The sequence below is a fragment of the Bubalus kerabau genome, chromosome 4 (assembly GCF_029407905.1).
Source record: "Bubalus kerabau isolate K-KA32 ecotype Philippines breed swamp buffalo chromosome 4, PCC_UOA_SB_1v2, whole genome shotgun sequence".
Classification (NCBI taxonomy): domain Eukaryota; kingdom Metazoa; phylum Chordata; class Mammalia; order Artiodactyla; family Bovidae; genus Bubalus; species Bubalus kerabau.
In genome coordinates, this window is record NC_073627.1 from 120,507,217 (window position 1) to 120,532,448 (window position 25,232).

The 25,232-nt window shown below is 40.1% G+C and overlaps 1 protein-coding gene across 4 annotated transcripts in view; it reads right to left on the reverse strand.

Annotated features, from left to right (window-relative positions):
- LOC129650163 (guanine nucleotide-binding protein G(q) subunit alpha) overlaps nucleotides 1-25,232 on the reverse strand; it is a 318,833-nt gene that overhangs the window by 191,430 nt on the left and 102,171 nt on the right. For all 4 annotated transcript variants that reach the window (XM_055578369.1, XM_055578370.1, XM_055578371.1 and 1 more), the window contains exon 2: nucleotides 18,119-18,303. In XM_055578369.1, coding sequence (XP_055434344.1) covers nucleotides 18,119-18,303 — 185 coding nt within the window. The remainder of the gene's footprint in view (nucleotides 1-18,118; nucleotides 18,304-25,232) is intronic.

Consider the following 25,232-nt stretch of genomic DNA (forward strand, 5'->3'; position numbering starts at 1 on the left):
ATATGTCCAGTTTACTTTCTACTTGCTGTTATCACAATTCATTTCAAAATAATATAGTTAATCTGATGAAAAATACCTTTTTCTCTGTTTCATCAAACATGCTAGTCAATAATATTACTTTGACTATTAGAATTAGCATCTTCCTTAATTAAAATCTCATCCTTTTTGCAGACATCCATGATTAAAAAACAAAAGTAAAAAACCTTGCTGTGCAAGATATACCTTAACAGGTTATGATAGTAACAGATGAGACACTTGGTCTGACATGGCACATCAGCTGAAATGTTTAAGTTCCAAAAAAAACGGTAAGCAAAAATGTTAAAAATAATAAAGGAAAGGAAATCTATTTTTTTTTAAATCAAGAATCCACAAAATGTTATCAATGACAATGATATGTAATCATCTGAGACTTAAGAACAGGGTTTACAGAAACTAAACTGGGGTAGAAAAATGAACATGAATTTATTTTTGGATAAAACGGTAAATTTAAGTGGAGACTGTGAATTTTCACCAAGGTTTTCTGTGGTGGCCCCAGAGTGTATACAAATCCTTCCCAATTAGTCAGCCTGGCTTCTTACCATGAGCCATGGTAACTGAGTTAACTTATTTCACAGTTCTCTTTTACTTCACTCACCAGCTCAACATGCAATCTTGGAGTTTCTGTTTTAATTATTTTGCAATTTGGCCCAGACTTCGGTATCACATACAGTTCATAACCATAAGAGGAAGTAAAATTCATAGCTGTCACCAGTCTCCAGGCAGACATCATGGCCTCTTAGGTGGTGATAGAACCAAGGCCTGGGAGGAGTGGCCAGCATCTCAGCTAGTCAGAACAAGGGCTGGAAGGTACCACGAGCAATGTGGGTCAGAGGTCATAGGAAGGAGATCAACTCAGGGTGGTACATCAGGCACCTATGGATGAAAGGCAGACTGGACATAAAAGATTAAGCTTTGAGGCACCCCAGGTCCCAGCCCATCCGACCAGGCTCAGTCACAGACACAAGATTAGGGAAGTGAGCAAGGATGGAGCCTGATGGCTGAGGTGGCCTGACAAAGACCTGCGCCACGGAGCCAGGTGGTGTGGGTGTTACACCCATCGAGAGATGCCACATATTCACTTTGTAGCCTTGAATATTATCTTACCTCATAAAGCCTTGGTTTTCTTATTATAGAGGGAGAATACAGTAAGTAGCAGAAAGTGTGAGGAATAAAGTGGGACACTTCGAGGAAGCTCCTAAGACCTCTGGCACCTGTCTGGTATTGGACAAACAGACAAGATAAAAGTAAAGCTCTTATTAAATGATAATTCCCTTCCCTTTCCCAAGAGGTTACCGGTGACTCTCCACTCAGCCTCTCTCTGGTTTACAGGTAGGCAAGTGACCCACTCTGTGAGACTGCAAAGGGTAAGGAAGCAAAATAATCTGACACTGGTCATTCTAGTCCAAACCCATCACTACAGGTAAATCTACCTTACTTTCAAAAGAAGAGAGAAAAAACAATGTCCAAAAGTAAATTGTCAGTTTTCAAAATGCAACTCCAGGGTTGTATGACTCTGGGGAGGCCACATGTGTGCCTCTGTTCCTCACACCTAACAGCCAGGCTACATGTATTGTCCATGTTTGAGAGAAATGCAAAACCAAACCAAAACTCCTGTCGAATCATTTTAAAATTGAATGCAAAATGTAAATGCCCTTGGGTGTCCCAGGTGTTGCTAGGGGTAAAGAACCTGCCTGCCAATGTAGGAGACATAAGAGATGTGGGTTCAATCCCTGGCTAGGGAGGATCCCCTGGAGGAGGGCATGGCTACCCACTCCAGTATTCTTGTCTGGAGAATCCCATGGACAGAGGAGCCTGGCAGGCTATAGTCCATAGCATCGCAAAGAGACGGACACAACTGAAGTGACTTAGCACGCACGCATGTAAATGCCCTTACAAGGACAGTGAAGGGATGACGTTTGACTTTTCATATCTATTTGGGTAATCTGGCAAGCCAGATCAGATTTGCTGATCTGAGCGAATGCAGAGCCCCCTTTCCTGCAACGCTGAACACTTGCAGTGCAGAGGCAATCAACGATAACCCTGCTCCCACTGGGACTCTCCTATCAGTCGGACTTACCTTTGCTTTTCATGGAGTCAAAAGCTGACTGTGGGGACCATAAATCATGAGTTTTCAGGACACAAAGGGATCTGGGTGATTAAGCAGATGGGAGTTCACACATCTGCTTATGTTTTTAAGAACAAGGTTCACAAAATAATTAGTCCTTGGGTCACATAATTAGCAGTATCCTGAGCTGACCCAAATTAACGTGGTGTAGGCTAACACCCTTTTATGTTTCTTAGCTCCAGAGTGCTGACCTGCACGGTCATGTTGGAAAATGATACAAATGATTTATCTATTGTTCACAAACATGCTTGCAACAAGATCCCCAAGGAAGCCACTAGATTCCACACAGGCTCATTTCAAAACAGAAAAATAAAGAAAGTTATACATACACAAACTGTAAGGAAATGAAATGCAAACTTAATTACAGAAGAGTCAGATCACGTCAACAGGAAAATTTCTAGTTTGCTTCTAGTATCCTATTGCTCAGCTTAGAAAACTAATCCCTTTACAAAAATTTCTTTATCATAAAAAACTGCTGCATGTATTTGTTTTGTCTGTGTTTAAAACTTAAGAATGGTCCTTATTTCAAGTACTTATTTTCTATTACCAAGGAATAAAACTCCACCAGATATTAAGGATGGTGAATCCAAAACTGCCTCATTCATTTATATGAGACTTTGACTAATACTGAATTATCACATACATCTAAGACATTCCTAAGAGTGCCATTAACAAGAATTTTTATGATCATCTTTACTACCATTATAATAACAATACCTCAATTAAAAGTATAAAATCACTTCTGTGATTACTACCATTGTTGTTATAACCTGATTAAACTCAGAACTGAGCTATTTTTCTCAAGGCAGTCTAAGACCTGCAGGGTTCAATCTCTAGTGCTTGACCTCAGGTACCTGCATGGTAATTAAACTCCCCAGGTGATTCCAGACCTGGTTACCAACATCTAAGAACCACTGTTTCAGATTTAGGGGAAATCTTTTCAGACCCTACAGAATGAAAGGATAAAACTTCAGAACTCCTCTTTTAGAGTAAGTGTGGCTGTACTATCTTACAGCTGTCAGAAAACCAAATGAGTAAGTGCACAGGGCCTGAGGGCACAGTCTTACTCATTCTTACCTAAAAGTTGATGATATGCTTAAAGAGATTTCAAACCAAACACTTCAGGTGTGAATGCCATTCAATACCACTTCTGTATTCAGGAAATTTCTGTCCAAATGATCCTTGAAAGAGTCCTCACAGTTGGCACAACCATACTTGTCCAGGTTAAAAGAACCAAGGGGACACTATGATGAACCACACTGGAGAATGAGCCAGCCAGGGATTAAACACAGCTTGCTGACACCAACAGAGACACTGGTTCTACATCACCACTCACTTTTAAATGAAACAACCACTGCAAGTGATCATACCTGATATACATAGCATCTCCAAAAACATGAGGTGATAGTCTCAGTTTAATGACTTGAAAATGTCCCAACCTCTGCAATCTATAAGAAAGTCTACAGGCAAACACTTATGAAAAGAACTACAGGGACTTCCCTGGCGGTCCAAGCAGCTGGGGATAAGGGTTCAGTTCCTGGTTGGGGAACTGAGGTCCAGCATGCCACCATGCATAATCCCCCCTCCCACACAAAAGAACTACATCTTTAGTACTGAAAAGGTAAAGTATTGCTTTAGTCTATTAGATTGGCAAGATTTAAAACATCAATAAAATGCAGAATTTGCAACGATGTAGAAAATTACAGGCATGTTCAGACCCTACAGTGAAACTTGGTATGATCTTTCAGGATGGCTCCCAGGTGGTGCTACTGGTAAAGAACTCACCTGCCAATTCAGGAGACGCAAGAGATGCAGGTTTGATCCCTGGGTCGGGAAGATCCCCTGGAAGAGGAAATGGCAACCCACTCCTTGCCTGGGAAATACCATTCATGCCTGGGAAATTCCATGGGCAGAGGAGCCTAGTAGGCCACAGTCCATGGGGTCACTAACAGTTAGACATGACTGAGTGACAGCATGCATGCACTTCAGGATGGCAATTAAGCAAGCTTTATCAAAACTCTTAAAAATATGTACACATTTTGACCCAGCAACTCCATTTCTAATAATTTATCCTGTAAGAATGCTCAATATGGCACAAGTGAGAAAGCAAGTCAGAAAAAAATATTTGTGGTGTACAAATAAAAACAATTATTATAATTGCCAATAAAATTAATAAATTTTAATTTTAATAATTAATAATAATAATTAATAAAATATTTAGTATAATAAGCCAATAAAAACAATTAGTATTTATATACAGGTCTACACTCCCGTATCTAAAATCTGAATTCTCAAAAGTTCCAAGAACTGAAAGATATTTTTTTATGATGCATTTATAGGAAAATGTGACTTACTACAAGAATATTAAGAGTCTTTATACCCTTAATTATAAATACTTTGCTACCGAAACATTAATGTATTTGATTACAGGGACTTATTCCATACCTTGATGGTGGTTTTACAAAATACATATTTCTCAGGTTATCTTCCAAAAATCTAAAAAGAGAAAAATCTTTGAATTCAGAAACAATCTGGACTACAAAGTTTTGGATAAAGGATAGTGATCCTACATTTATACGTGTATAGTTGAATTTTAGTATGTCTGCCCATAATAATATTCACAGTGACTTTCTCACATGGTAATACAAGCGATCTTTACTTTCTTTCTTTGCTTTCAGATGTCGTCTAAACTTTCTTTTCATGGGCTTCCCTTGTGGTTCAGCTGGTAAAGAATTCGCCTGCAATGTGGGAGACCTGGGTTCGATCCCTGGGTTGGGAAGATCCCCTGTAGAAGGCAAAGGCTATCCACTCCAGTATTCTGGCCTGGAGAATCCCATGGACTGTATAGTCCATGGGGTCGCAAAGAGCCAGACATGACTGAGTGACTTTCACTTTCACCCTTTGCTTTCAGATGTGAAATTTCATAATGAGCACATTTATCTTCATTCTTATAAAATTCAGTGTTAGAAAAAGAGGTGGGGGAAAAATCTGGTCCTTATGAAAACACTTAATCAAATTTCTTAATTTCACATATTATAGCTCTGTTCACATAACTATGTGTTTTGTAATTAAGAGTCAAGTGATTTTTCTGCTGAGTAAGCATTCCAATCACTTTCTTGATTTGTGATCAAGCTCACACCATGTAGCAAGACGGACTGGCAGCCCAGGAGTGCAGCAGCTGAGACACCTTCCCTGGATCCCATAAGAGATATCTCCTTGGGCAATTGTGAGAAAATAGACAGACGCCCAACAGTGCCACATGTATCACCACATGTACCACCAGACAGACAGGAAGGAGGACAAAAGAAGGGGAAATCACAAAAGGAAGAAAAACATAAGTTTTCATGTAGAAATCCTTGTCTTGACTGAAAATTAGAGAATTTAAAAATTTTGTTGGGTATCTTATCTCTCTCTTTCTAATGAGACTCCAAGTCCCCGAAGCAAAATACATGTCTCATATTTCCTTCAGCCCTAAGGCAATGAAAAACACTTAGTTCTTTAAAATTAACTAGCTGTTAAATGGGCTTCCCTGGTGGCTTAGATGGTAAAGGATCCGCCTGCAACTCAGGAGACCGGGGTTCAATCCCTAGGTCAGGAAGGTTCCCTGGAGAAGGGCATGGCAACCCACTCCAGTATTCTTGCCTGGAGAATCCCCATGGACAGAGAAGCCTGGCAGGCTAGAGTCAGACACGACTGAGCGACTAAGCACAGCACAGCTGTGAAACAAATAACCATGCTATTAACTGAAAATCTGTGTGTGCTCAGTCATGTCAGACTCTGTGACCCCATGGACTGTAGCCCACCAACCTCCTCTGTCCATAGGATCCTCCAGGCAAGAATACTGGAGTGGGTTGCCAGTTCCTACTCCATCTAAGCCACCAGGGGAGCCCCCAGGAGTTATAGTCAGGAAGCAGCAGTCAGATGGATGATTATAAGAATGAAGAGCTTAAAAGGCTCACAATCACACAACCAGCTTTGTTCGATTAGATTTGGTTCCTTCATTCTGCTTGGACATTTACTGCTCCTGAATGTGTATCAGGCAGAGTGCTAGGTTCTGAGACACAGCAGTGAGCAGTGCAGTCTTTTCTCCAGCCGTGAGGGGTATGGTAGGTGGACAGCTGCAGTGGCTGCAGAGAACTCCACTCGCTCTCTCATAAGGAATTTATGTGTGTGTGTCCTGGTACCAAAGGTGTGCACGGAGTCAAGCACAGTGCTGCCTTTTGGAAATTATTAAGCCCAACTCTAGTTTTAAAATCCAGCCCCATAAACTTAGAAACGGAGATTGGAGACATATATTTTAAACACTTTTTTTATTAGTGAAATTAGAATCCTACCTACATCTCACACTTTTGAGCATGTGTGCTCAGACATGGTGCTCAAGTCTGTTTGTTCGGCTGGTTGGTTGGCTATTTCTGTCCCTTTTCTTTCCCCGACACCCTCTTCCACTTTCTTCACTGGACTGGCTGCCCCCTCTTACTTGCAAACACCCTGGAGTCAGGATGAGATACTTTGACCACCAGGAAAGGGTCAGTGTCCCTTGACCCCAGCAGCAACATCAACCATGAACCTCTTCTGAGTCCCTGCTGTTACTTATACTCTAGACCAGCTGTCCTAGGTTTTACCAGGGGCCAGGCCACTACTTCCTGGAGACCACTGGTACATTTGATAATGGGGAACTCACATTTCATTGTTGTGTCATAGCCTCTTCAACATTTTCAAACATTAGCAGTTTCTCCTCACACATTCTGTGCTTTATCCAAGGGCCCATATGTTTTCCCTGTCCCAAAACTTTCTGGGAAGAATTTGACACCAACCATCCAGTGAACACTTACTATACTGATGTTACTATCCTTAAAGTTTTGTATCTATATTCTCTTAATAATGCCCACATCGACTATAGGAAGTGGGTAACATTATCATTCTCACTTTTCAGATGAGGAAGGCATAGCTTAGAAAGTCTGTAACCTGCTGAATGTCCTTAACTGAAATCCTATGGATCTATCAGTCCTGGGATCTTTACTCAAAGAAGTCCACTGATGATTTCACACTGCCTCTGGTGGTTGTCAGTTATTTCAAAGATAACTCTACTACAGGCAACTTCAGTATCACCTGGGAGCTTGTGAGGAAGTAGAATCTTGAATCTTCCCAGATACACTGAAATACCACCCACATTTTAGCTAGATCTCCACTTGGTTCACATACATTGACATTTGAGAAGCACTGTTTTAAGAATATAAAATTGTCATTTCCAACCTCATATTCAGTTAGGATGACCCAAAGCTGCTATTGGACTATATGGCACCTATATGCAAATTACAAGGCATCTCATCTTCATATAGCATTTGTCAAAAAGTGTCACTGTTCAAAGAAAAAGAACTCTTCCTTCAGGCCACCCTTCTCCCCCAAAGCTGGGCACACATTCCATGATATCTACACAGGCCATCAGCAAAGTATACGGTATTGGCCATTTTATGTCTATATCACCAACACTGCACTTAGCTTTGCTAAAGCCAAAATTCCTAAAACTCTGACAACCACTGTTAACACTAAATTTTCCATGACAATATGGAATAAAAGATGAAGGTCAAGTGAAGGGCAACTGAATTTACAAATATTTTAATACCCAACTTCAGTGAGAGTTTGGCTGCAGTGTAATGTGACCACATAGTGACACACTGACGCCTTTGCCATGAGTATAGCCTGAGAGTGAAGACAGGGCTAACACCTGCAGTACACATAAGGAAAACGATGACCTCAACAGCCAGACTCCTACCACAGAACCAGTGACTTCAAGAACTGTTCACTACCTCCCAGACAGACTCGTGCCTACTACAGTCAGCACAGCCTTCTTTTTTGCTCAGAACCATTATCCTTTTTACCACAGAGGATGTGTGTACATTGAACGAAGAGATAACCCACCAACCAGTCTATAATCATACACATCTTGACACAGTCATGGTGTCAAGTTTCTTGATATATGCCGTGAATGCCAGTCCTTTCTAAGTTATTTTACATTTTTAACAACTAACACAAGACTGTAAGAAAACTGCGTAATCATCTTACAAAGTAGTGGCGGTGACATAAAATCAGGAAAATAAATGTGTTCGAAGTATAGGTTTGCAATGAATCAGTCAAAACTAGTGATCATAGCTTTAAATGGAGCATTTCTTTTTTATCCTTTGAAAGCAAAGTGTCACATATAATGTGACACGAAAATTGTCATTATTCTCTTAGGGTACATTTCCTTGAGGATATTCATGTTTGGATACATGCATATATTCATGAAAATTACAGTAGAATGACAATATGCTATTTAAAAGCACAACTATGTAGTATAAGTGATTTATGGTAAACAATACAAATAAGAATAGAGTACAAGAAACAAGATTTTAGCCTTTGATATATGTGGCCATGCTGCCTTTTTTGCTAAATCCTAAGGAAGTCTCACCTTAAATGTCAACAACAGCAAAAAGTAAGTTCAGAGCTGAAATTGTTTCTTTAGTGGTATGAGAATGAAGAGGAAAAACGCTAGCATTTCTCATACTCTCACTCACGCTCTGAGATCCCAAGGGCTATAGCCTGCCAGGCTCCTCTGCCCATGGGATTCTCCAGGCAAGAATACTGGAGTGGGTTGTCATTCCCTTCTCTAGGGAGTCTTCCTGACCAAGGGATTGAACCCAGGTTTCCTGCATTGCAGGTGGCTTCTTTACTATCTGAGCTACAGGGCAGCCCCATACTCTCACTAGATCACTTCAAACTCCATTAGGCATTCACTTTCTTTGGTTCCAACAAACAGATTCTGACTCTCTAACTGGAAATAGATGCATTGTTTTAAAATTAAAGGGGAAAGTCATGCATTACTTGGTTTAAAAGAATAAGGAAAATATTTATGTGATGCTTTGCCAGGAGTTAACTAAGAACAGCCTAATGACCAGATTCACAACTTCCTACTAAAATGTGTTAAACTATGCCACATGTATTTTATATGGTGGCTGTCAGTCCCCGAACATCCAAGGTCTGAGCAGCTGAAAGGGATTTAGAGGGAGACTGCTTAAACAGAGTTCTTGCGTGTGTTTGGACAAGTCGGTAATGTTCCTTAGAGCACTTGCTTTTTTCCTTTTTAAAAACAGCCAAATTGGTTTACGTTGATTTTCACATAGGAAATTTTACTAAATATTTGAATGTTGAATGACAAAGTAAAAGATGACAGACACTGCATTGCACTGGGCAAAGGATGGTCTTTCCAATAAGTGAACTAATTATATATCCATAGGCAAAAAATAAAACCTGATCCCCAACTCCACCTCACACCATATAATACAATCCATCTGAAATAGATTTTTAGATCCAGATGTAAAAAGCGAAACAACGAAGAATTTAGAAGAAAAATCTGCAGATTATCTACACAACCTTAAAATAGGCAAAGATTACTTCAAAAGGATACAAAAACACAAGTCAAAAGGGTAAAAAAATATATATAATAAACTGGACTATATTACAGTTAAGAACTTCTTTTCACTTAAAGAACTATGAAGAAAATAAAAAACCACAAAGTAGTGACAATATTTGAAATACATTTACTCAACTGAGATTCCTTAATGTATGGAGAACTCCTACAAAATAAGAAACCAGACAATCCAATAGGAAAGAAAAAGGTATAAAGTATTTTTAAAAAGATAACCAAATGGCTGATATATAAAAAAGTTGCTCAACATGTCTACTTATCAAAGAAATACAACAATGTGACACCACTATACAGTCACCAGAATAGTAATACCAAGTGTTGCCAAGGATACAGGGCAAAGAGAACTCTCACAGATAAGAAACACATGCTTATGTTCACCAAAAGACAGGTACAGGAATGCTTATAATGGCATTATTTATAATAGCGAGAAACTCCAACAAATTTCTATGATAGGATATGTAAGCAACTGTAGTATATTCATAAAATGGAATATTATACAACTGTGCTATCTGATACAGTAGCCATTAGTCATGTGTAAAAATAAATTTAAAAGATTAAGTGAAGTAAAAAAAATTTAGTACCTAAGTCACACTGGCCACGTTTCACGGGCTCAAAAGTCACATGTGGCTAACAGCTACCATATTGTACAGCACAGACATAAACCACTTTCATAAAGTTCTATGGGGCATTGCTATTAAACACCAATGAGAATTCCACAAATGTAATGTTGGGTTAAACAAACCAGACACAAAGGAGTCTATATGTATGCTTCTATTCATATAAAGTTCAAAAACTAACAAAACTAATCTATGTTATTAGAAGGCAGGATAGTGGTCCCCCTTGGGGGTTGGGCATATTTTGAAGAAAGCTTGAGGAGGCTTCTGAATTTCTGGTCATGTTAATCTGGATGAACAGATCTGTATGCAAATGTGTTCATATGGAAAAAATACATGAACAACACGAATGATGTGTGCACTTTTCTGTATACAAAAATTACCAAAATAAGAAAAGAAATCAGCCTCAGTCTATTGCTCAAGTCTTCTTTGCTTCAGAGTTCTCCTCTGATGAACATGAGCTCAAGATAACTCATCCTGCATAAATGATATGGCATGCCTTGGGATTACGGATTAATTTTGGCCAAGGAAGGGGGAATTACAAAATCTCATATTCATTTTCTATTTTTATATGACTGCCATGGGTGTAAAATGAATAAAGAACTACAGTGGAACAAGGACAGAGTGAGGAAAAAATTCGGCTAGGACGTATTTGCAAGATATTAAAAGTGAAGGTATACAAAGGGATTTTGAAAGCAGATATAGGTAGTAGAGAATCCATGTTGATCAACTCCCCAACATGAGTCCTTAGAGAGAAATGAAAAAGTGGTAAATGAGCCTCAGAAAAAAAATGTGGTTGACAGATCAAGTTGGCCATGAAAAGTCTCTAGATTCCTTTACACTCTTTATCAGAAAGAAAACTCTCAAAAATTTGTAGATGCAGGAGTTGAAAGTTGCCCTGTGAAAAATTACAGGCTGTCTTTGGTGGCCAGTAGCCAACGACCCAATTAAAATAACTATCACTACTAATACCCACAAAACCTGCATGTGATTTTGAACTTTGAACACTGTTTAAAAAAAACTTACATAGATATAAATATTATAATCACTTATGGGACTGAGTGGAGAAGGAAATGGCGACCCCCTCAGGTATTCTTGTCTAGAGAATCATGTGGACAGAGGAGCCTGGTGGGCTGCTGTCCATTAGGGTCGCACAGAGTCGGACACAACTGAAGTGACTTAGCACGCATGCATGCATTGGAGAAGGAAATGGCAACCCACTCCAGTATCCTTGCCTGGAGAATCCCAGGGACAGAGGAGCCTGCTGGGCTGCCATCTACTGGGTTGCAGAGTCGGACACGACTGAAGTGACTTGGCAGCAGCAGCAACACAGGACTGAGATTCAAAGAAAGAAAAATCTCCATTTCACTACAGACCACTATCAAAACAAATCTGTTTTTAATTGTCTTTTTTTGTTCCCTTAAATTTTCATAGTACTTTGGAATGGACAATGTTCAAAAAAGGTAGGAGCTTTAAATTATAATAAAGTAACTTTAACAACAGTTCATCTCTTTGCTAAAGTCCTGGAATCAGAGAATCAGCATAGGAAAAAAAAAAAAAAATTGTGTTGGAAAGCATTTGAGAGGTTGTCCAGTCCATCCCTGGTCTTATTTCAGCAAAATTGCCCTAAAGTATTTCACATGTTAAAAATACATTCTATTTTTGAACACATCCAGATAAGGAGATTTCTGTACCTCCCTTGGTATCCCATTTCAATGACTGTCACTCTGAGGAAAGTTTTCTTTAGATACCTCCTAAATCTGGTTGTACTGTTTAAATTATTTTCAGTTTGCTTTAGTCTTAATAAAGATGGAAGATGAGTAGCATTCATTCTCTCCATGATAACCAATTCATCTTATAATAGTTGACAAACTATTCTTTTTATCATTTGCAAGACACTTTCACATAGATTATCTATTAAGCCCTTCAAATAATCCTATTATCATCTGTACCATAAAACAGATGAGGACACTCAGGCTAAAGAGAGTAAAGAAATTCATGTGTAGGGAGGAAATGTGACAATCCCAAGGTTATGCAGTTATTCAGTGTGTGGGCCCAAGCTCAGTTACTCACTTATAACTGTTGCTATGCCGCTAACCCCTCCACTGCCCCCACATCCTACAACAGGCTTAGTAAATGTGGAGCGCAACTGGAGGGCCTGCACTGATGGAGAATCCGTGTGTCATTGTATTTTTTAAATTGCTGGCATGATTTTTGCCGTGGTTAACTGTGATTTGTGCCAGCATCATTCCTCTTCTACTAACTGTACCCAGATTTCCCTCAGGGACTGTCAATCAAATTGCCCAGCCTCATCCAGACAGCTAGCACAGAAGCCAGGCTGGATGAATCCAGCAAGTTTTCCCAGGAATTTGAATCCTGAGTGGGGTGACAAAGACTGAAAATGGTCAGAGTTCATGCTTCTCCGGATGAGTTCCACAGACCTGTCCTGGTTTCCAGGAGTTGGTCCTTTTGCTTCTCTTCAATTCTCTGAGTGACCTCATAGGCCCATCAATTCTTTTTCTACTTAAATTAATTAAATGCTGGTGTTGGCTTCTGTTGCTTGCAAGCAGAGAACACTTACTGACAACTCTTCAGAGGGATAGATACCGAAATATACTGATTAAGGTCTGCCTTTATCATGTTCTTATCATAGAAATGACAAATCTTAAATTGAAATCAGTCGCTAAGTCGACTTGAAATCAGTCGACTTAGTACAGTAATTTCTTATTCAACTGATCAAAGGCAGGCAGAAATAAGTTGGCAAATCTTCCAGAATCTTGGCTACATTTTTCTTTTGAAAAATAGCTTCTGGAAGCTTAGATTTCTCAGGGATTAGAGAAAATTCAGAAAGCTGTAAATGTGTTTAACCAGGTACTTTCCCTATGACAAGCCCTTTCTTAGAAAGGTTCTGGGAGGACAAGAGGTACTACAGTAACATGTCCCTTCAACCTCTCCACCCTGGAAACTTTCTGGCTGGCTGGTCAAAGGCAGCTGCAGCCTAGGTGCCAAGAGAGCCCTGGTCATCAGGACTTTCGAATCTAACAGTAGAAACTACAACAGAAGAGGGCCATGTCTACCCAACATCAGCACATGGCTGAGTTCTACTCATAACTATCTTGAGTTCACTGCATGAAGACTCATCAGATTCTTTTCTCTTCCTGGGATTGGCAACGTGAGCAAAGGCCTACCAATACTTTAAAACTGCTGTAAGAATACCTGGATTTCACAGAAATCATAAGCCAACAGTAAAGGGATACCAGAACCCACTAGCCAGAGTAATTTGTTCAGGGTACAAAAGCTCCTATAACATTCCTGGCATGCTGTGTGGGAGACAACAAGACGCTTCCTCATTGTAAGGTAATCGGCAACCAACTAAGAAAATAAGGCACATGCATGTCAAACAACAACAACAGGCAAAGCAGCAAGAATGCCAACTGCCAGGGACACACAGTAAGCACACACAAATCAAGAGTTCAAAACCTTGGGATCTGCCCCCTTGAGCTGTAACTCAATACATATCTTAGCCATGTTAACAAAGAAATTTTATTGAGCTGATTTCAAGGCTCAACTAAAGAATAATCAGAAGAGCACGCCTGTGCTCAACAGGAAAGCATAAAATAATAGGGATGAAAACATCCTTTCTTTTGGAAAGTAAGAAATGACAGAGTAATCTATTTCACTGTTGAATGCCTTGCATCCAGTGGAGTCTTAAATGGATCTTTTGATTTGACTAAGCAATAAATAGTTAGTCCCTTTCAGCATTAACTATTAACACTTGTGTTTAAGGAAAAGGCAAACTAATATTTAGAAATAATAAACTCAAGTTCAAGTATTCAGAAGTCCTCAAACATGCTCTCTTACTTGGGCTGAGTCCAACCAGCTCACCTATAAATATTACTTGTTTGGCAAAAAACGTCCAAGAACAGGATAGTGGAAACACAACCAGGGAAGAATTAATCTATTTTTGGTAAAAGTTTTCAATTTATTACAAGCTCCCCTGGAACTGAAGATCCCTGGAGCACTCAGCAAGGGCTGTGAAGAGACTTGCAATGTCACGCCATCACCTGGGCAGAGGTTGCGGCCTGGACTCCCTCTGACCACTGTGCCAGCCCCTAGCTAACCAATAAGACTCTCCATTCAGTGAAGTAACACACAGGAGCAAAACAAATTCTAATATTTTGGCACAACAGTCCCCTAGACTACACCAATTTCACAGTAAAAAAAAACAAAATACAGTGAACAATTTCTCAGTTAAGAATGGGCCACATCATTTGTAAGCTACATTTTGCTTTACAAAATATATGAACTCAGAAGCAAGAACAAAATTAGGCTGGACAATATTGGAAAATGTTTGTTTTTATTTATGCTGCTGCCATAGACTAAAGAAGCTTTTTAATAAATCAATCAGTTATATATTTTATATCTTTAGGGCCACAAAATAATACAAATCACAAGGCATGGCCTCCAAGTAATTGCTAGTAAAATGCACACTAACCATTAAAATATTTACAAAATATTAGAGCACGCTGTAACCAGAAACTTTTGTAGAAAATTCTAACCAAAACACAAATTATGATTATTATTAAGTAAGTATCATAAATAGAGGAAAATAAAATTCAAACTTCTTAGCCTGGCCAAGGCGTCGGTGTTACAGTGGTTAGCATAGCTGCCTTCCAAACTTCTCAGCCTGGATTCAAAACCTTTCAGAAGCACATTTTAAGCCTTTTGTTTATTTTGTTCTTATTTCTCCAGTTATCTTCTAAAGGAATTCTGTTCAAGTTAAACTGGCCAGTTTACACATTGCATACACATCCCTTTCTCTGAACATTTACGCCAGCCATTCCTCCTCTCTAAACTGCCTCTCCCTCAGCTCTGCCCTTGTATCTTTCTGGACTGCAAATTTCTGCCTAGGCCTGGTTGACCTTCTCTGCTTCCCTGGCAGCCCACTGCATTTATTCCCTTATGCATCAACAGCTATCTACTGATCTGAATAATCACTTCAACAATGGGGCGGGGTAGGGGGGGTGGTGGTGGTGGTGTCAGGGCAGAAGAGGAGGCTTTCAGTTGTTTATACTTACAAATGATTTACTTACTCATAAAGCAAGTATTTTTATGAACACTATTGTGTACAAGATACTATGCCAGGGTCAATGAAGAATGCCAAGATAGAACTTGCCAAGAATGCCAAGATTTACTTTCAAAGAGCCTAGAAGCTAGTCAGGAAAATAAGATTAATACCCAAATCATCATAATTAATACAAGCTAGGCAATTATCAATACTCCACTGTAGGTTCCGCTAAAGGGGGTGGGATCACTTAGTGCTACATAGGGAGCAGAGAAGAACTCTGGGAGGAAGCGGCAGCTGGGTGGAAAAGCAAGGAGACAGACAACATTATTTCCTTAATAAGCTTTAACAAAGGCAAGGAGGGGCAGAGCTCAGGAAGTTAATGGAGGAAGTTAAGGGGTGATACTTTAAAACTCATGTGTGTTGTAGAGAAATGGAGCAAATGTGAGAGTGATTTTTGTTATGAACTGAAAAGAATTAAACATTTTAAGGAATTCAGGGGTCAGCACACTCTACTATCACTGTATTAGGTAGTATGTTAAGTAACCAAGAGACATGGGAAAATTTCATAGGCTAATTATGATCTCTGAGAAAAACTTGTATTATTACAATAATGTTTTATGATGTTGATTTTTAACTGAATGGTATCCAACACAGTAAAGCCTACTTAACTAGAAGTGATAAAAAGAGCTCAAATAACATACATTGAGCATTCTTCTATGTGTTCTATGATTAAGGCATAAATTTCACATCATCTTCTACATCTATATGACTGTACAATGTCTTCATGTGAAAATCTAACATCAAGGCGAGATCCTGAAGGAGTCTTCTGGAGCACCAAGAAAAATGGTTTAGAGGTATAATTAAGCAGTTGGTATTGTACTTTAATGTGTAGAAAGAAAGAAAGAAAGAAAGAAAGAAAGTGAAGTCGCTCAGTCATGTCCGACTCCTGGTGACCCCATGGACTGTAGCCTACCAGGCTTCTCTGTCCATGGTATTCTCCAAGCAAGAATACTGGAGTGGGTTACCATTTCCTTCACCAGGGAATCTTGCCGACCTAGGGACTGAACCAGGGTCTCCCGCATTGGAGGCAGACGCTTTAACCTCTGAGCCACCAGGGACTGGCACTATGTATGTGTATTATGTATTGATAAGACAGATATACACACATCAATTACACCACACATGTGATAACTAGAATTCATCAGATCATCATATTATCAACCAACTGTAGTCATAGGTATTTAAAGAAAAAAAAAATTTCTTCAACAGAATACTCACAACTGCAACAAAACAAGCATGCCACCTATTTTAGAAACCCACTACACTAAGATTTCTGAGGGGGGAATGTCCTGATCCTTTTAAAGTCAGACTACTTCCGTATCCAGACAGCTTCCTGTGATTCAGGTACCATATTTCCATGAACCTACTCAGATCTTTCCATTCTTGAGAGGAGAAGCTAGGAGGACTATTTGTGGAAGGTCTCACTGTTATTTGTGGAGAGACTCTCACTGCCATCGGAAAATGAAGTGTGAAGGTATCAATTAGATAAGAAACAGCCAGTTCATTTTAAGGAACCACCTCCAAAAAAAGAAATGCCTGATTTGAAAATGATCTGTATATTTAGAAGCTTCTAAATAGTAAAAGAAGTGGAGGTACACAGAACTGCTTTATTTTACCAATGATTCATGTTTGTGAGTTACATCTCAGCTTATGAGTCATACTGGGCATGCAGACTTCTTGTTAGTACCCATTGATCCTGGTATATGAAAATATCCTCAAGAGCAGACTATCACGAGTACTAGGAGAATGAAAATGAATGCTTTGATTGAAGGTCCTCAAACAACTGCAGGTACAAATGTAGTGTTTTGTCAACAAAAGGTTAAGGTTTTACCAACTTACAAGATCAGCACCTACATGTTGTAAGGAATGAAGACTGCATCCACCCTTAGACATTCTGATTGATTAACAGGAAGGGAAGATGTTTCTACAATTCTGCTTCCCTCATAAAGTCCCAGCATAAACTCAAACCTGAGGACACCCTCAGATGCACCACACTTGTGAGGGATCACGTAGTTATAGTATTTGGAAGGTAAGCAATGACAGCATTTGTTTTCACCTGAAGAAAAAAATCTGGCTTTCTATTTCAATTAAGAAATAATGCTGAATATTGGGAAAGTTTGCTTGGTTTTTAAAAAGCTAAAAATTTAGATTTTTTTCCCCTAACCCTTTCTCAAGTGGTTTTAGAACTTTTCATTATTTTAACACAACTGCAGGGAAACGTGTTTGAAAGGTTACTGGAAGTGACAGATGGGCTTATTTTGAAATAAAATTAAGCCTGTGGTACTACTGAAAGGAAGTCACGAAATCCAAAATTAAACTGGACAGAATGGTCTGAAGCTGTTTTGTTCTTTGTTCAAGGAAGCACAAAGAGTGGGAGGCTGAGGCAAGGCCACCACTTCTCATTTGAATCCCCTCACTTGGGTCAATTTGTCTTGAACTGATAAAACTCTCTTCTTAATGTAACATGCGCCCCCACATTTTAAACATCCATACACCTACTGTCAAATATCCAGACATGTCCTTCACTGATATCATTAAGAATACAACTCTAATCTTTTATAGCTGTGACTTTATAAAGACTTAAGGAGGAAAAAACATTTATCAACAACTGTGCTGAGCTATTAAAAACCCCATTTTAGGATGAAATGGAAAATGCCCATTTAAAAAAGTGTGCATCCCAGACATGTGAAGAGACCATTCGCCCTGGGATGGCTCTGCCAGCCGTTCTCAGGAGGAGCCACACCTACCTTATTGTGCTCGTACTTGTAGGGGATCTTGAGCGTGTCCATGGCTCTGATCATAGCCTGCATGGCCGTGAAGATGTTCTGATACACCAGCTTGGTGAAGCCCCTTTTGTCTTCATCAGAGTAGCCCGACCCATGGATGATTCTCATCTGCTTGATAAATGTACTCTTGCCACTCTCTCCTGTCCCTGCAAGAGAAACGACAGCAGCTCATCAGACCATGAGACCTTCTCACAGTCTTCCAGACAACTACACTATTAATAGGAACAGGCCTTGGATGTGGCATCCTGAGGGCCTGCTGAGAGGAGCATCACAGGAGAGCAGCATTACCAGAGGGGGAAGTGCCACCGAGGGTGAACACTCAGCAAGATGAGAGGAGTGAGACTCCAGCTCAGAGGCAGAGTTTAAAAAAATAAATAAACAACTGTCACCTTTTTGGAAGCCACTCAGCATGGAATTTTGATAGTGATTTGTAACCATGTATCTTATAAGAAACACAACGAAAGCTGCATGGTTTGAACAGAATAAACACTTGATAAAGCTCTCTTCCCTGCAGTATGTCTGAAATGCTTCCAGCAGACTGGGATGTTTAGCCAGGATCTGGATCTGGAGATGACAATGCACTCATACAAATGCTGTTCAGACATCAGTAGGACAACACGCCGGAAAATTTCTAGACACTTTCTCTTACTTTAAAATGGGGTATATGGAGAGCACAGTATCCAGGTAAGAATCCAGATCCTTCAGGATAGCAAGTAGCAACTGTATTTATTTCCAGGCTTGGCTGAGTTATGTCAAGGAATCACTCAATTCAGGAAAGATACAGGAACTCTCCTTCTTTCTGCCCACTCTTAACTATGACACAGAAATTCACTGTTACTGAATTTTTTTCTTCTGTGTTCTCATTTTCCCCTTTTTCAGTATTCCTTTTTGGTCACCATGAGCCTGCAGAGAATTCATAACAAAGCTACAATGCCCGTTGGGGAGGAGGAAAGACAGAAAGATGAGAAGATCATTTCACTGAATGACAACACATTTCTTCTACGGTGAATCTGAAACTATAAATCTAAAAACTTCATTTTTTAAAACGTAAGTTGTTTTGGTGGGCGTGCAACTTCATTTCTGAATATCTCTCACTCACTTTCAAATCTCCTTGAAATTTTCAAAATAATAAATGTCCTCCCCTAACGATGTGGGGAAAAAAATAAAAGTTTTTAGGATAGTAAGCAAAGCAGAATATAATAATAATAATAATACTCAGGATGACTGCAGCACCCTTGTTGCCATTTCCTATCAACAAGACATTTAAAAAAAAAAAAAGGCGGAAAAGGAGAACTGAAAACTAGCAATACGACATCTGTCCTAATTTTGTTTGCTTTTTCTGGTGGTTGGATTTCATTACTATCTTTATAAACAACCATGAAAAATTCAAATAAGTATTACAGTTTTCATAGAAGCATTCTTAAACGACTACAGATGTCTTGGTAAACACAGAAGCCTCACATAATTACAAAGATGACTTCTAGCCCCATAGTCCTGTGGTCGCCAATTCTTTATCCTTTTCATATGACCTTTAATAAAGTGATCTGGAATTTCTTGAAATATTAAGTTAACACTTCCTTTATCATTTTCATATGATTTTAATAAAGTGATTCAGAATTCCTTGAAGTATAAAGTATATGAAAAACACATATTCATAGCAATATGAATGCGATCAACACATTTTAACAAGATTAATGAAAGGAGTTAAAAATGAACATATAATTCCATCCATGAATACTTCCGTGGGGGTGGAGTCGGGGGGTAATATCTAAAGAGAAGTATCCCTAATGGAAATAAAGCTAGGAAATTGTTTCTCATTAGCAATCAACAATTTATAGGAAGAAATCAGTATCTTTACTTTTCTGAGCAATTCAAAGTATGGAAGAAAAAGATCCAAATTGCTTCTCTGTTTATTATCCTTATCCCAGATATCCTTATCTTTATCCTTGCTCTGAGGGCCCAACTAAAGACATAATCATCAAATCAGAACCTCTGCCAGTTTTTTCCACACCAAAAACAGAAAGAAACCTTAATATGTGAGGTTACCTGATCTGCGTCTTGAGAAACCTATTTGCAGGTCAGGAAGCAACAGTTATAATTGGACATGAAACAACAGACTGGTTCCAAATAGGAAAAGGAGTACGTCAAGGCTGTATATTGTTACCCTGCTTATTTAACTTATATGCAGAGTACATCATGAGAAACGCTGGGCTGGAAGAACCACAAGCTGGAATCAAGATTGCCGGGAGAAATATCAATAACCTCAGATATGCAGATGATACCACCCTTATGGCAGAAAGTGAAGAGGAACTCAAAAGCCTCTTGATGAAAGTGAGAGCAGAGTGAAAAAGTTGGCTTAAAGCTCAACATTCAGAAAACTAAGATCATGGCATCCAGTCCCATCACTTCATGGGAAACAGATGGGGAAACAGTGGAAACAGTGGCTGACTTTATTTTTCTGGGCTCCAAAATCACTGCAGATGGTGACTGCAGCCATGAAATTAAAAGACACTTACTCCTTGGAAGGAAAGTTAGGACCAACCTAGATGGCATATTCAAAAGCAGAGGCATTACTTTGCCAACAAAGGTCCGTCTAGTCAAGGCTATGGTTTTTCCAGTGGTCATGTATGGGTGTGAGAGTTAGACTGTGAAAAAGGCTGAGCACTGAAGAATTGATGCTTTTGAACTGTGGTGTTGGAGAAGACTCTTGAGAATCCCTTGGACTGCAAGGAGATCCAACCAGTCTACTCTAAAGGAGATCAGTCCTGGGTGTTCTTTGGGAGGACTGATGCTAATGCTGAAACTCCAATTCTTTGGCCACCTCATGCCAAGAGTTGACTCATTGGAAAAAGCTCTGATGCTGGGAAGGACTGGGGGCAGGAGAAGGGGACAACAGAAGATGAGATGGCTGGATGGCATTACCAACTCAATGGACGTGAGTCTGAGTGAACTCCAGGAGTTAGTGATGGACACGGAGGCCTGGCGTGCTGGAGCTCATGGGGTCGCAAAGAGTCGGACACGACTGAGCGACTGAACCGAACTGAACTGAACTGAACGACATGAAAAGAAAAGGAAAGAGAGTCAGGCAAGAAGCCGCTTTCTCCTAGCTGAAGGCTTTTATGTACTCCCCCCACACCCAAATAAAATCAAGAAAGTAAAGAGAAGACATCTAAGTCATGCTGGCTGGTTTCAATTAAGTCATGTTGGGCAAGAGCAGTCAACACCTGGCCGCTCTTGGGATCTACACTAAGCTCCGGGGCATCATACTAATGAAGACTCCAAATACAGGTGGTACACAGGACCCATGAATGAATGGAATGGGGAAAGAGGAAAGGAGAAAAGAGTCCAAAACCTAACTCCAAGGTTAAGATATTTTCCTGTTGCCCTGGACACACCCCGGGATCCTCTCTCTCCATTATATCATCTTGCTTGGTGCCCCAGGAGGCTGGCTGGGAAGGTTTTCACATTAACAGCTCTCTTGGCTTCAGTCTTCTTGGGTTTAATCCATAGGAGACACCAGGAAGAGACCACAGAGCAGGAGGATGAGAAAGGGGCATCAATTTCCCCAGTTTGCTTCCTACAAGGGCCCCACAGACACGCTGTGTCCCCTTCAAGAGTCTACAGCTCCTGCCAGGTGGCCCTCTCTGGGTTCCTGTAGCTCCCTTGCCTTGCTGGCCCCTGGTTACTGCACTCATTAGCTCTTACTGGTTGCCTACACTGGATTAATACCTTGTAAACAGTCCCTGAACAAAACTCTGCTCAGTCACCTAGCTGGAGTGGACCATTTGTTTCCTGCTGAGACCCTGACAGATGTAAATACCCAATGGAGAGCAGGGGCAGCTTAATAAATGAACGAATAAGAAGGCAAGGGGGGGGTGCCTTTTCTTCTTCTGCCCTTTCTCTATAAATCTTATTTATAAGGTGCTCTCTTGTTTACAAAGTACTTTCTTTTTTCTAGTCACTAATTCACTCTTTTAACACTCTTCTGGAAGCCAATCATGATGATAGAGCCCAAACTAGAATCCAGGGCTCCTGACTCATCTTCAAAAGTGCTAATAAATCTAGTACTTGTCCCCCAGAGCATGTACACTTGAGCCCACCTGCCCCACAGCGACACACACTTCAAGACTAATCTCTAATCTGACAGGGCAAATGGTGGTCTTCACTCCCTGAATATCCTGTCTCTTGTAAAGGAAACTAAAGACATTTGTGTTCAAGGCATGTGGACACAGAGCAGGAGGGGGAGGGTGAAATGAATCGGGAGAGTAGCGCTGACACATATAGACAATATCCTGTGTAAACAGCTAGCTGGCGGAAGCTGCCGTACAGCACAGGGAGCTCAGCTTGGTGCTCTGTGATGACCTAGAGAGGTGGGATGGGCGGGCAGGGAGGTTCAAGAAGCGGGAGATGTATGTATACATATATTTAACAGCCGATTCACTTCGTTGTACAGCAAAAACTGATATTGTAAATCAATTATATTCCAATAAAAAATATAAAGAATAAATCCGTGTTCAACCCTTTATATTCTGCCACTGTGAAATACACTGACACTATCCTCTCAAAACTCTGAGATAGATGACTTTTCCCTCATTCCATGGAAAAGAAAAGGCCTTGGAGAGGTGAAGCATCCAGGCAAAGATGACAAGGCTGGTAAGTGCCAGCACAAGGGCTCGAGCCCAGCCTGCACCTGCCCAGCCTGGGTTGGGCGATACTTTCACAATCATGGCTGTGCAAATCCAAGATAACTAACTTCTACTGCCTGTAGTCCAAAAATGTCTCCACGTGGTCCTGACTACATTCAACTTTCATCCATCTAACTGAATCCTGAATTTCCAAATATTACTTCAATTAATAGTATTTTGAATCTTGGTGGCATCTTCCAAGACTGGCCATCCCTCCCAGGTAAATTTCACATACAAATTTAATACTAACTCACGCTTTGATCGGAGAAGGCAATGGCAACCCACTCCAGTACTCTTGCCTGGAAAATCCCATGGATGGAGGACCCTGGTAGGCTGCAGTCCATGGGGTCGCTAAGGGTCGGTACCACTGAGCAACTTCACTTTCACTTTTCATTTTCACGAATTGGAGAAGGAAATGGCAACCCACTTCAGTGTTCTTGCCTGGAGAATCCCAGGGATGGGAGAGCCTGATGGGCTGCCATCTATGGGGTTGCACAGAGTCGGACATGACTGAAGCGACTTAGCCGTAGCACGTTTTGATGCTATTGTATAACTGCTGCAAATTAAAAGCGAATACAACGCTTCATTTAAGAGAAAATCTGTGTAACACAAATGCTACAGGTACAATGATAAAAGTAGTCAAATAAAGTATTATTCTGTACTATGGAATAAAACATCACCCAAGCAAAAAACTCAGCTTCTTTGTTCCAGGAAGAGTTCTATCATGGGAGATAAATGAACTATTCTTCACAAATGTGTAAACCAAATTTCATGTTTTTCTCCTATTTTCATAAACTTATACAATATTCTTGGGGTTTGAAATGGACATTTAAAAAATCTACTCTGGATTAGAATTTATAAAATCTGTTTAAAAACAAACAAACAAAAACACCCAGCTGTTCCAGATTATAAAAATGACTTTGTTTCCTAAGGCCACATGGAAAACATAATGAGAGACTTCACAATTCTTTATCTCTGAATGAACGAAAGCACACTTCTACTGGTAGGTTGGTCTGTGAATCCGGTGCTAGCTAATCTCTTTTCACAGCACTGAGCAGAAGCAACTTTTGACCTACCTCAAGAAATGCAAATCTACTGTTTCCAACGCCACTGATGAAATAAAATCTAGCAAGGAGCCCTTATATTAAATCTGGGGGTGGGAGCTCCATCTTTGCTAATTTGAATATATCTCCAATCATATTATATAATAACAAGTATATCAAGATATACAAGGAAGGATGTGAGTCTAGAAAAATTTTGCTTTTCATCTTCATTAGTCTCTATAAATGTGGCTGAAAAATTTCACCAAAAGTTATTTGCACCTTTTATCAAGTACTATGCCTTTTCTTATCTCAGCCCATCAAAATACCCAGAAATAAGACTATTTAAGAATCATGCTATGGACTTCCCTTGCAGTCCAGTGGTTAAGACTTCCAATGCAGGGGACACATTTCAATCCCTGGTCAGGGAATGAAATCCCACAAGCTGCACGGTGTGTCCAAAAAAAACAAAGGAATCATGCTGTTTAAAAAGGCCACTTCATCTAGCAAGTACAATTGGTTTTGAGGGATACTGTTTTTCTTCCCTACCCACTGGATCAGGATAAGGCACAGAGGGCCACCCCAGTTCATTTCACATGTCTTTCCATCAGGACAAACATAATATATAAATTTAATATCCTACTGTGGACTGCATCACTTTGTAAGGTATTAGAATACAGCATGTTCGGTGTACAGACTCTCTCTCAAATACACAATCTGACACTTTAGGCTTTGCCAAGATCTTTTCAACACAAGAGTATTCCTGTATACAGCTGCTGCCACAAATCCATATTTACTCTATGTATCCTACTCATACTAAGCCTCTATACCTTTACACTGACTACTCTGCCCATTCTCAAGATGCAGACTGCAGTCAGTTCCATCCAATTCTAAAAGCAGGCCAGTTTTTCTTTCTTGGGGCTTCTTGCTCAGCATAATCTTTTAAAATTTAATTTACTGAAGTATTAATATGCCTTACTGTTTGGTCGCTAGGTCGTATTTGAATCTTGTGCGACCCCATGGACTACAGCCTGCCAGGCTCCTCTGTCATGGGATTTCCCAGGCAAGAATACTGGAGTGGGTTGTCATGCCCTTCTTTGTCTGCAGGGGAGCTTCTCGACCCAGGGATCAAATCCCCAACTCCTGCATTGGCAGGCATATTCCTTACCACTGAACTACCAGGGAAGCCTTTACTAAAGTATGCTGCTGCTGCTGCTAAGTTGCTTCAGTCATGTCCGACTCTTGTGCGACCCCCAAGGACAGCAGCCCACCAGGCTCCACTGTCCCTGGGATTCTCCAGGCAAGAACACTGGAGTGGGTTGCCATTTCCTTCTCCAATGCATGAAAGTG